Raw genomic sequence first — 13,371 nt, 5'->3', positions numbered from 1 at the left:
GTCCCCACCAAACATGCTTGCGACGCCGGCGGGATCACGAGCAGGGCCTCTCCAGATGAGCGCAGGGTTCGTAGACGGAGATGTGGTCACGCAGGTAGGCTGGTCCCAAACCGTTCAGGGCTTTGTAGGTAAGCACCTGCACCTTAAATTGGGCTCGGAAGATAAACGGCAGCCAGTGGAGCTCCTTGAACAGGAGGGTTGACCTCTCTCTGTAAGGAGCACCAGTTAACATCCTGGCTGCTGCTTGTTGGACAAGTTGGAATTTCTGAGCCGTTTTCAAGGGCAGCCCCACGTAGAGCGCATTACAGTAATCCAACCTAGAGGTGACCAAGGCATGGACCACTCTGGCCCGATCAGCCTTCGTGAGGTACGGTCGCAGTTGGCGCTCGAGTCTTAGTTGTGCAAAGGCCCTCCCAGACACTGCCGACGCCTGAGCCTCAAACGTGAGCGATGAATCCAGGAGGACTCCCAGACTGCGGAACTGTGGTTTCAGGGGGAGTGTAACCCCGTCCAACACAGGTTGCCACCCTATACCCCGGTCAGGTTTACGATCGACCAGGAGGACCTCTGTCTTGTCGGGATTGATCTTCAGCTTGTTCCTCCTCATCCAGATAGACACAGCGGCCAGGCACTCATCCAGCACCCGAGAGGCCTCCTTGGAATTAGGTGGAAATGAGTAGTAGAGTTGTGTGTCATCTGCGTAGAGATGGCACCCAACTCCAAAACTCCGGATGACCTCTCCCAGCGGTTTCATGTAGATGTTAAAAAGCATGGGAAACAGAATAGAGCCTTGCGGGACCCCACAGGTCAAGGGCCAGGGGTCCGAGCAGGCGTCTCCCAGCTTCACCAACTGGGATCGACCCTCCAGGAAGGATCAGAGCCATGACAGAACCGTGCCCCCGAGACCCATCCCAGAGAGACCCATCCCAGAAGGATACCATGATTGATGGTATCAAAAGCCGCTGAGATGTCCAAGAGAACCAGCAGACTCACACTCCCCCTGTCCAGCTCTCTATGGAGGTCATCCACCAAGGTGACCAAGGCTGTCTCGGTGCCATTACCAGGCCTGAAACCAGACTGTGACTGATCTAGGTAGTTGATGTCATCCAAAAAGCCCTGGAGCTGGGAGGCGACCACCTGCTCCAGCACCTTTCCCAAAAAAGGGAGGTTGGAGATCGGTCTGTAATTGTTCAGCACAGTGGAGTCAAGGGAAGCCTTCTTGAGGAGTGGCCGAACCACAGCCTGCTTCAAATTAGATGGGAAAATCCCCTGCTCCAACGATGCATTAATGATCAACACAAACCAATCAACCAACCCCTCCCTTGGGCCCTCCAGTAGGTTCTTAGGAATTATGGGAGTTGAAGTCCAAAACACCTGGAGGGTCAAAGTTTGCCCATGCCTGCTCTAGAGGCTCTCTGCACAGGTTTAGACACTGGCCCCTTTTGCAAGGGGTTGTTGCTATTGTCTTGTTGCTATTGTGAGCCCATGACAGGGTTTTTTTTTTTTTTTTTTAGCAATGTGTGTTTAGAACGGGCTTGCATCGCCTTCAACTGAGGCTGAGAAAGCGTGACTCACCCAAGGTCACCCAGTGTGAGTTATGTAGATGAGCAGGGATTTGAATCCTGGTTCCCAGAGTCTTAGCCCGGTGCTCAAACTACCCCCTCAGCCCTGCTGACCCTGACTCCTTCCCCCTGCTTAAGGTTCTGTTTGAAAGGCTACTAGATCCTGAAGCCACGCTCAGTTCAACCTTGTTTCCCAGAGAGAGCCCATATCTTTCTTCTTTGCCATTCATATAGCCAGCCTTTTCTTGGAGCAATCAGTTTGCCCAGGAAGGGACGGACAGCTGGCTGGCTTCTTGTCTCTCCCAGGAGGAGAAGGAGGAGGAGAATCCCGTTGGTCGCCGCGCAGAGGAGCGTCGGTCGTGGAGGGAGGAGGCGTGGGCCAGGAGTGAGAGGCAGGCAGGCAGGCGGGAGGGCGGGCAGCCGGCGAGCGAGCGGGCGGCAGGCGGGTTGGCGAGCCAGGCGGCGGGGCGCTCATGTCCACGTCCCCGGGTCCAGGTAGGTGCCCTTGCTACCTGTTTTCTCCCTCCATCTTCTCTTCTCATCCCTTCCTTCCCTCTTTCATTCCCGCTTTCTTCCCTTCCTTCTCTTCGCTCTTTGCAAATTCACCTGTTGATGGCAAGCGACCTTCCTTCCTTGCTTGCTTCATGTCTTCTTTCTTCCTTCCTTCTCTCCTTTTCTTCTTCCTTCCTTCCTTCCTTCCTTCTTTCCTCCCCTCTCTCTTCTTTTCTTTACCCTTCCTCCTTCCTTTTTTTCCTCCTTTTCTTCTTCATTCTCTCCCATTTTTCTTTCCTTTTTTCTCCTTCCTTCCTTCCTTCCTTCCTTCCTTCCTTCCTTCCTCCCTCCCTCCCTCCCTCCCTCTCCTCTCTTTTCTTTACCCTTCCTCCCTCCTTCTTTTCCTTCTTTTCTACTTCATTCTCTTCCATTTTCCTTTCCCTTTTCTCCTTCCTTCCTTCCTTCCTTCCTGCCTCCCTCCCTCCCTCCCCTCTCTTTTTTCCTTTTCTTCTTCATTCTCTCCCATTTTCTTTCCTTTTTTCTCCTTCCTTCCTCACCTCTCTTCTTCTCTATACCCTTCCTTCCTTCTTCTTTTTCTCCTTTTCTTCTTCATTTTCTCCCTTTTCCTTTCTTTTTTTCTCCTTCCTTCCTTCCTTCATCACCATTCTTCTTTACCCTTCCTTCCTCTTCCTTTTCCTCCCTTTCTTCATTCTCTCTCCTTTTCCTTTTTTCTCCTTCCTTCCTCCCCTCTCTGCTTTTCTTTACTCTTCCTTCCTCCTTCTTTTCCTCCCTTTCTTCTTCCTCTCCCTTTTTCCTTTCCTTTTTTCTTCTTTCTTTCTTTCTTTCTTTCTTTCTTTCTTTCTTTCTTTCTTTCTTCCTCTCTTTCTCTCCACCCTCCCTCATTTTCTTCCTCTTTCCTTTCGCCTTTCCTTCTTTCCTGCTTTCCTTCCTTCCAACTGAGGAAGAAAAGTGATGCGAAGTTTCTAGCTCCTCATGGGAAGGAAAGGCTTGCTGGTGCACTTTTCCTTCCTTTGCTTCAGAAAGTATCTTGGCTATGCAGCAGGGACCACGACTGCCTGCTTGTCTGTGCTGTTGTTGATATTCTTATTATTTTTGTTGTTGTGCTCTTTCAAGTCATTTCTGACTTAACGCAACCCAAAGGTGACCCTATTACCAGGTTTTCTTGGCAGATTTTGTTGAAGGGGCTGGTGGTTGTGTTGCCCTTGTCTTCTCCTCTGGAGCCTTGAGAGTGTGACTTGCTCAAGGTCACCCAGTGGCTTTTCATGACCAAGCGAGGATGGAAACCAAGTCTCCCAGTGAGCTAGTTTGACATTCAAACCACTACACCACACCGGCCTCCTAATCTTTTTGCAAGTGACCCAAGGCAAAGCAAAGTTCATATTTTGCATTTTGGCTCCTTGGGAAAGAAATAGATACTTTAGCCAGAAGAGTTGTCATTATTTTTACCTTTCTGTCTCTTTATAGACAAAATTTTAAAATCTCCCTCTCACACTCATGCTTATCGAAATTCTGAATAATATGCCCCCCTCCTCACAGCTGAATAAAATCCCACATCATCTGCTTTGAACTGGGATATATGGCAGTGTGGACTCAGATAACCAAGTTCAAAGCAGATATTATGGGATTTTCTGCCTTGATATTTTGGGTTATATGAATGTGTGGAAGAGCCCTAAGACAATGTTTTTGGGATACAGTTAAAAAACCCCAATGGTTTAAATGAAGTGCTTCCTTTGCTTTACTAGTAAACCAACCAGATGAAACCACAACATCTAAGGGCCCTTCTTCACAGTATATAACCCAGAATATAAAGTCAGATAATCCACAGTATCTGCTTTGAACTGGGTTATATGAGTCCACACTGTCATATAATCCAGTTCAATGTGGATTTTATACAGCTGTGTGGAAGGGGTCTAAATAAACAGAAACATCCTCTATTTCTAAGAGTGGTTTACATGACAGTAGCATCAGAACTAGACCAGTGGTTCTCATGTTTTCTGCTGTCCTTGAAACTAGGACTAGGAGCAATAGATTCAAATTACAGGAAAGGAGATTCCACCTGAACATTAGGAAGAACTTCCTGACTGTATGAGCTGTTCAACAGTGGAACTCTCTGCCTTGGAGTGTGGTGCAAGCTCCTTGCTTGGAAACTTTTAAACAGATGCTTGATGGCCATCTGTCAGGGATACTTTGATTGTGCTTTTCCTGCATGGCAAGGGGTTTGGATGGCCCATGTAGTCTCTTTCAACTCTATTATTGGTCCATGTGGCCTATTCACACTCTATTATTTTATGTTCTTTTTATGTATTATTGCAGAATCCAGATGAGCATGGCTGTTGCAACATTCACTTTATGGCATATAAAAAGAAGTAAAGAGAGTGGGGAAGCTTTTAAGACTAATACATTGATCTAAGGAAGTTTCTTGTGGCACAGAAAGACCCTCCTTCCCATCCTTCCCTGGGGCCTTTAGGAGTCATATGCACACATTTGATAAATAGAAATAAATACTAAAAAACAAAACCGAGACCATCCCTAGAGGACATCCTTTCTATACTCCACATGAGACTTCAATTTTAAAAAATCTTCAGTATATAACAGGATGGAGCCCCCAGTGATGCAGCAGGTTAAACCAGTGATCTGCTAAACTTGCTGACTGAAAAGTCAGCGGTTCGAATCCAGGGAGCAGAGTGAGTTCCTGCTGTTAGGCCCAGCTTCTGACATCCTAGCAGTTCAAAACATGCAAATGTGAGCAGATCAATATGTGCCGCTTCTGTGGGAAGCTAACGGTGCTCCATGCAGTCATGTTGGCCACATGACCTTGGAAGTGTCTATGGACAACACTGGCTCTTCGGCTTAGAAATTGAGATGAGCACCACCCCGCAGAGTAAGACATGACTGGATTTAATGTCAAGGGGAAACCTTTACCTATATAACATGACATTTTTTTCAAAGTCATGTCTGATGAGATAGATGAGAAATTTATAGAGCATGATAATTTTAGACCTTGCCTGAACTTACTAGTTTTAACCACTCACCCCTATGAATTGCCATGTGTTTATTGTTGTGTGCCTTCCCATCGACCCAAAAGCAAATTGTACAATGAGGTTTTCAGAGACTGAGAATGTGTGACTTGCCCAAGGTCATTCAGTGGGCTTTCAAGACTGAGCAGGGAATTGTAGACCAACACTCAAAAACTTCTCAACCTGATTTTTTTTTACAAGACACACATTATTTCCCACTGTCCAGTTTAATGGTAACATTTTAAATGATACTCTGGATTCTGAAATATAGCATAGAAATACTTAATTTAAACTTATTTAAATAATGGCACAGCCATAGCCCTGAAAAGAATAAAGTAGGCTTTGCTTTTGCTTCTGGTGCTAAAATATTTTAATGAGAAAAAAGCAAAATTTTATTATGGGAAATAATAATTTCAAATAAGTCCTTTAAAAAGTGGAACTATAAAGATGTACATGCTTAGTCTGTCCAACAAGTTTTTCAAAAATATGATAAAAGGAAGTTAGCATCAGAATTGCTAAGCCCCGATATATCCATATTAGCGTAGTTGCTGGTTGGCCTCTTCCCCTATCACTTACATGCCCCAAGATCCAACCTTAGTTGCCCTTCACTTAAAGAAATGTTAATAACATTATGTGGAATGTGTGGTGGTTTCTAGTGGGAAATTAAGCATGTATGTAGCTTTTGCCTTAAATGAAATTACTAGCTCAATCCGATACATGTTTGTTTACTCGGAAGGAAGTTCCTACCTATTTCAATGAGGTTTGGATTTTGGAATTCAGGGTAAGGGATACTCAACCTGTATTTTTAAAATGGTTCCAAGATCACGAAGTAAAAGGAAACAGTTTCTTGTCCAATGTGTCTACACAATAGAAGAAAAGAGTTTCATATTTCCTCTTGAATGTGACATTCATCTGTTATTTCATTGTGGGTTCAGGTTTAACCTAGTAAGATGGCAACCTCCTCACCATGTGCCCTAAATTATATTTGATGGGAACAGCGTTCAACCTCCCCTTGATTAAAAAACCCACACATGTGAAAAATACCTAATGCTAGCAGTGTCTACTTTTCAGGACACATCTATTTAGGAATTGCAAATTATTAAATTTATATGGGGATCTGCAGAAGTGGGTTGTAAGTTTTCCGGGCTGTATGGCTATGTTCCAGAAGCATTATCTCTTGACATCAGGAAATAATGCTTTTGGAACATGGCCATACAGCCCGGAAAACTTACAACAACCCAATGATTCCAGCCATGAAAGCCTTTGTCAACACATTGATCTCTAGAAGATTTCACTAACATTGGTTAAGACTTTATGCACTTTTTCATCATATATGTGACACAGGGAGTTTAGTGTAACCGAAGTAAAGTGATTTTTAAAGTTAAAACAGCATAATAATAATAATAATAATAATAATAATAATAATAAATATGCTAAAAATGAAATATGAAAATAGTTTGGTTAAAATGTCTATTTAGGTTAGAAGAGCTAGGATTGTAGTTCTGTACTCAAATTATATTTGTGGAAATATGCTTGTTAAGCTTTTGACAAAGGACAATGTTTTGCTGAATTTTGAAGTGCTTGATATAAATTTAGAGGCTATATTTCATCTTAATCACTATGGGTTATATTGTACAAACCTTTCTTTAAGTCAGTAAAAGATGCAAGATCTGTTAGTTAAAGAAATAATGAAGTTTTATATTAAACCTCATGTGCACAGTCCATTTACAAATTACTAAACATAAAGCCATGTTTATATGTGTGAATTTATACATGTGTGAGTAGGCTTTGCTTATTTCGGAAGTACGTACTATTTTTGAACTGATTTGTAGTACAATCCTACGCATGTCTGATTTAGAAACAAGATCAGTTGAGTTCAATAGGGCTTACCCCAGGTCAGTTGGTACAGGACTGCAGCCATAGGTTTTTCTATTTATTTTTACCAATGTCAGGCTAGACAGCAAAGTTAGTCTGAGAGTTTTTCTCTCTCTTTATATCACGAGTCTATAATTTAATTTCAAACATTTATTTAGGTATTTCTATTTATTTAGGTATTGTCTCTGAAGTATAATAAGATAAATGGCTTTTTAACTGAATGATTAATATAACTTCCATAAGGCAGAAAGACTGTCTAATCTGAATGACTGTGGTGGATCTTTCTGCCACTACAGTTGAAAGGATGTCACATAGCAATTGAACATACAGTAAATTACTATGAAAGCTAGGGCCCTTCCAGACAGGTCCTATATCCCAGGATCTGGTCCCAGGCTTTCTGCTTTAAACTGGATTATATTAATCCACACTGTTAGATAATCTGGGATAAACAGAAAACATGGGATCACATCCAGGGATATAGGGCCTGTCTGGAAGGGCCCCTAGATATAACTAATATGGGTTCCAACACAATTCCTGTGTTGGAACGCATCATAAAATCAATCCCATAGTTTAGAAATGTGTGTGATGCCGGGAGAAGGAAGGAAAAAAAGGATAAAGGGTTCAGGGTAACTGACCTTGAATGAATCATGTCTTGTGTATTAAATAAAACAAACTAAAAGTGGAGTTTAGAAAGGTTACAGCTGATAGAGAAAAAAATAGAGTAACAACATACTTTGATGGATGAGGATATGACATACTAGCAAAACTAGTGTGCATCTCAGTACATCAGTCAGATTTATACATAAAAATAATTATTCTTTCTTCACTGTGATTCCAATATAACAATAACCTTCTTCTAATAAATTGAAACATCAAATTCATATGACAATTACCAAATAGGAAGATAGGCTAATTTCAAATGACAATCTTGGTGTGCTGTTTATTTTCATGTATATTGCTGTGATAGGTTTCATTTCAATAGATATAATAAAAGAGTTCTGAGTTAAAGGATTTCTTTTCTTTCTTTCTTTTAAAAAGGCATTTTCAATCTGCTTGATTTACATTACTATTTGTTTATTTGTTTGTGCTCGGTGTCTCATTTGATCCAAGAAACAGCCTGCCTTTTTCTCAGTTGTTACCTCTATAAGTTGGCCTTGTGTACAACTGTTCCAAGCTTTAGTGGGGATTTAACATGGCCTTAATTCTGCCATCTGTTATATATTTGGCAGACTGAAGCAATGTGAAATACAAGCCAGAGCTTTAGAAATTTCTCACATATTGGAAACTTAGGACAAGTGTGACCTTTCTGAATGCTCTTTGAATCATTCTCCACAAGACAATGGTACAGAAGTAGAAGCGGAGGGAGGAAAAACCTGTAATTCCCATGTAATTCCCATGAAGCCCAAGTCGCCCTGTCTGCCTTGAGCGTTTCTGAAAGGCAATTAGCATTTCAACCAGCCAGTTTGGTTACATGCAATGAAGTACTTGGGGTCTGTAATTTGCTTTCCTCAGCTTGGTGCTGTTGAGAACTCGCCCTTGTGTAATCCTCTCAAAGCACCTTTCTCTCCAGCCAGGTTATTGTTACTGCCCTTAAATAACTAATCAACAAAGAGGTTTCCTTGTCTTGAGCTCCACGGCAAGGAAAGCAAAATACTCAACGAATAAGGAACAATTATGATTATCATTGGTGGTTATTAAATTGTGGTGGTTTTTAAATTCCAAGCTTTCCTTTAAAAAATCCTCATGCCAAAAGAAAAAAAATAACAATGGGGATAGTCTTCGATCCCATATTTTTGAGGGCACCATTTCTTTCAAAAATACAAGATGCCAGTTTTTTTTAGACTTGAGCATTACAATATTAGACTTGACAAATGCAAAAGCTCATATCATGTAGCAAACAAACAAACAAACAAAAAAGATATGATAGCTTCATTGAAAGAATTGAAAAGCACTTTTTTCTTCTTCTAGAGAACCAAGTAGAATAATATTCTATTCTCAGTGTAAGGACCTTATACTGTGTTTTCTACAGTACTGGATCGTTACTCAAAGATATTTGGAAATGAAGAGGCATTGTTCTCCTTTTGCGAGCCATCCCATGGCAGAGTTTTTAAGCAGCTAGAAATTGTAGCAACAGCAAGGATGTTTATCCTCCCAGCCTTTATTTATTCTCAGCATGCTGGAAGAGTAACTGGAACATGAGACTAGTTACTGCTCTTCACACAGAATTTGTCAGTAGTTCCTGACATCCAAGAGACAGTGTATAGCTCTTTTTTCCAGATCATGAAAATCATTTAAATAAAGATGTCTAGACAGGCTTGGAAACCATACCGTTTCAGGGGTGTCACGTGTTGCTATAATTTACACTAGCCATTTGAAAAGTATGTTTTCCCTTGTAGATTTCATTTACTAGAACAAAAAATACCTCTAAATGAGGCAGGAATATGCAGAAATTATGACAAGAAAGAAATAGATCAATCGCACTTCAGATTTGCTATGTACCCTGGGAGAAGTCTGAAAATTCAAAGAAATTTGTATTAGCTAATTGGAAAGTCATGGACAGTCTACTGGAAAAATTATATTAATTTTTGATCATTTGATTGAATATGACAGTCATTAAAATGTTCCACCACTGGCATGAACAGTTGGGCTTCTAAGGTTAATAAAAGTATACAACTTCTTATGACTCAGCTGTTTTATGTCTTCCTTCAGTGCAAATTCTGCAATTTTGTAGCTTAGAAACAGAGTTTAGATAGCAAACATAATTTTTTATTATTATTACAATAACCTCAAAAGTACAGTGTTACAATGGTTACTTTTCAGATTGTATAAATCATTTGCCTTTTAACAATGATGCAAAATTAACTTGTTACATTACTCATTTTTTGTCATTGATTCCCCTTATATTTTTGAAAAAGAAAAAAAAATCATAGGATTAAAACAGAAAAATCACACAAAACCTGAAAAATTGTAACAAAATTTGAAAATGATCCATAGGAGTAATTAAAGTAATTACAACTCTCAATTACAGTTAATTTTGGAGCGTAACTTTATTATACTTTCACATCCTTCTCTTCAAAAAACATTGGTGTATTTGTGGTGTTTAACATGATATTGTCATGAACAAATAAGTGATATCTAGACTGTTCAGATGTAGATTGTTTGAAATCAATATCAGGATGTGCTAAACTACATATTTGATTTATAATCTATTTTTCTTCCACACAAGGATGCATAGAGGGTTAAAATAAGAGAAAAATTAGGTACAAATGAACACAGAGAACCACCATCAGGCTGTGGTTTGAGTGCTGAACCAGTCCCTTCCACACAGCCATATAACCCAGATATGAAGGCCAAAAAATCCCACAATATCTGCTTTGAACTGGGATATCTGAGTCCACACTGCCATGTATTCCATTTCAAAGCAGGTAATATGTGATATTATTCAGCTGCATGGAAGGAGCCTGGGAGACCAATATTCGAATCCTTGCTCCATAATGAAAATCCAGTGGGAGACCTAGATGGACTATAATGGTATTTTTTAAACAAAAGATACTGAGATGCCATAATTATCTTATTGGTTTCTAATGCTATGGGATGTTAGTTTATAATGGGTTTTAATGTTTAAAAATTAGTATATCTGTTATTCATAGATAGCTATTTTTGAAGGCATGACTTTGTCCAACTTTATCAGGTATGTGAACTCTACTCCTAGAAAAGGCCAATCTGACCATTATGGCATACGTTTTAATAACTTCTCATTTAGTCTAGTGTAAAGTACATATTGTTGACTGCCACCAAGTCAACTTTGACTTAAGGCAACCCAATCAACAACCCTGCTTAAGTCTTGCAGACTCAGGGCTGTAACTTGCTTGATTGAGTCTATCAATGTGTAATATGATCCTCCTCCTTTCTTATTGTCTTCTAACTTACCAAGCATCATTGTCTTTTCTAGTGAATCATGTCTTCTTACGATACATCTAAAGCAGGGGTCCACAAACTACGGCCCGCGGGCCGTATGCGGCCCGCCGAGGGCATTTCTCCGGCCCGTGCGGCCTGGCCTGGCCTGGCCATGCCCACCCGGCGCTGCTCCGCTAATTGCGGACACTTCCTTCTTCTCTCTATCTCCCGGCTGCTGGCTCTTTAAATCTCCACATCGACAGAGGCGCCTTTCCCTCATGGAGGCCAATGCCGCCAACGCTGAGGGGTGTGTTCACCTTCCTTCCTCCCTTCCTTCTTCTCTCTATCTCCCGGCCGCTGTCTCTTTAAATCTCCACACCACCTCTTCCCCCCTCCGCGAAGAAAGGCACTGTCCAATTCAGCACATGCTCCAATACCCGGCGTGGACCAATTCCTCTCAGGAAGAGGGGTGTCTCTATGTGTCCAAAACCCCCTCCACGCTGAATGGTACCGTCCTCCTCAGCTCAGGCTCACATACGCGGGACCAACCAATTCACCCCAGGAATAGGGGAGTATGGATAAGGAAGAAAAAGACCCCCTCTGCTGAATTAGATGGTGCCTTTCCTCGCGGAGGGTGGAAGAGGTGGTGTGGAGATTTAAAGAGACAGCGGCCGGGAGATAGAGAGAAGAAGGGAGGAAGGAAGGTGAACACACCCCTCGGTGTTGGCGGCGTTGGCCTCCATGAGGGAAAGGCACCTCCGTCGATGCCGCCGCCGCTTTGTTCTGGATTGAGGAGGAGTAAGAGGAGGAGGAGGTGGAGGAGGCTGCTCCAGTGCGGTGGAGGCGGACCAGGCCCCACTGCCTTGGCCCTCTTTCCACCTCTTTCCCCAGAGGAAAGGGGTGGAGGGTTGATGTCTCGGAGGGGCCCGGACATGAGAACAAGTCCCCGCAGCGCCGCTGTCAAAAGGTTTGACACTTTTGGAATATCAGTGCCAAGTTTGCAGGTGAACTATAAATCCCAGCAAATACAACCCCCAAATGCCACCAGTGTTCACATTTGGGCATACTGAATATCAGTGCCAAGTTTGGTCCAGATCCATCCTTGTTTGAGTTCACAGTGATCTCTGGATGTAGGTGAACTACAACTCTAAAACCAAAGGACACTGCCCACCAAACCCTTCCAGTATTTTCTGTTGGTCATGGGAGAACTCTGTGTCAGGTTTGGTTCAATTCCATCGTTGATGGGGTTCAGAATGTTCTTTGATTACAGGTAAACTATAAATCCCAGAAACTACAACTCCCAAATGACAAAATCAATTTTTTTGAGTGAAGGACATACATTGGGTTGTTAGGTGTCCAGTGCTTTTTGAGTTCTGTTAATCCCACAAACGAACATTACATTTTTATTTATATAGATTTATTTCCTATATTTATACCCTGCCCTTCTCCCCCCCAAAAGGGGACTCACGCTTACATATTCTAAAAACCACTTTCAAAAAGACAGAAAATATAATGTTTTCCTCATTTTAATTGGAACTATTTTATCTTCAGAAATGCTAAAACCATGCTTTATGTTCAGATTGTAACAATAAAAATACATCCTGCAGATCAGATATTTACATTACAATTCATAACAGTAGCAAAATAGGACATGTGCAGTGCGCATAGGAATTTGGTCATCGTTTTTTAAAAAAACTATAGTCCGGCCCTCCAACAGTCTGGGGGACAGTAATCCGGCCCCCCGTTTAAAAAGTTTGAGGACCCCTGATCTAAAGTACTGAAGCAGTTTAGCAATTTTGGTTTGTCATGAGAAATCAAACTTGATGTACCTATTAAACTGTCTTTTTAGCTGCCCACAGTATCTGTAGAACTCTTTTCCAACACCACATTTCAAATGAATTAATTTTGTTCCTATCAGCTTTCTTCATTGTCTAAGTTTTTTAACCATGTATAGAAATAGAAAAAAGGATAACATGGAAAATCCTAACCTTAGTATTCAACAATACATCTTGACACTTCGGGATCTTCTCCAGTTCCTTTAGACCTGCCTTTCCAAGTCCTGGTTGTCTTCTGATTTCTTGATTGTAGCCTCCGTTCAGATTAATGACGGCCACAAGATAGTCCTGGTCCATGAGGTCACGAAGAGTCGGAAGCGACTGAACAAACCTTGAAGTGGTTTAAAATTGTGACAATCCTTTGTGGTCATTATTTTTTCCTCTAAGGTTCAGTTGTAAACCTGCTTTTGCAATTTCTTCTTTGAATTTCTTCAGTCACCTTTTCAAGTCTTTGCTAATTTCTCCTTGTGGTACTGTGTCATTGGCATACTGAAATATTACATTTTTGATGTTCCTTCCTACAATTTTCACAACTTCATTTTCCGAGTTTTTTACATATGACATATTTTTTACATATGACATATTCAGCAAACAAGTTGAACAGATAGGGTAGTCCATCTGATTTCTGTATTGGCCATTAGATAATGTCCATGTATGCAACCATCTCTATAG

General features: G+C 41.4%; 1 protein-coding gene across 3 annotated transcripts in view; it reads left to right on the top strand.

Moving 5' to 3' along the window:
- Positions 1-1,991: 1,991 nt before the first annotated feature.
- Positions 1,992-13,371, top strand: part of ADGRV1 (adhesion G protein-coupled receptor V1) — a 280,553-nt gene continuing 269,173 nt past the window's right edge. For all 3 annotated transcript variants that reach the window (XM_060761771.2, XM_067464543.1, XM_067464545.1), the window contains exon 1: positions 1,992-2,057. In XM_060761771.2, the coding sequence (XP_060617754.2) occupies positions 2,036-2,057 (22 nt within the window). In that variant the 5' untranslated portion in view covers positions 1,992-2,035. The remainder of the gene's footprint in view (positions 2,058-13,371) is intronic.

Source organism: Anolis sagrei, chromosome 2 (genome assembly GCF_037176765.1).
Source record: "Anolis sagrei isolate rAnoSag1 chromosome 2, rAnoSag1.mat, whole genome shotgun sequence".
In the NCBI taxonomy this organism is placed as follows: domain Eukaryota; kingdom Metazoa; phylum Chordata; class Lepidosauria; order Squamata; family Dactyloidae; genus Anolis; species Anolis sagrei.
This window is presented reverse-complemented; position numbering and strand designations above follow the sequence as displayed.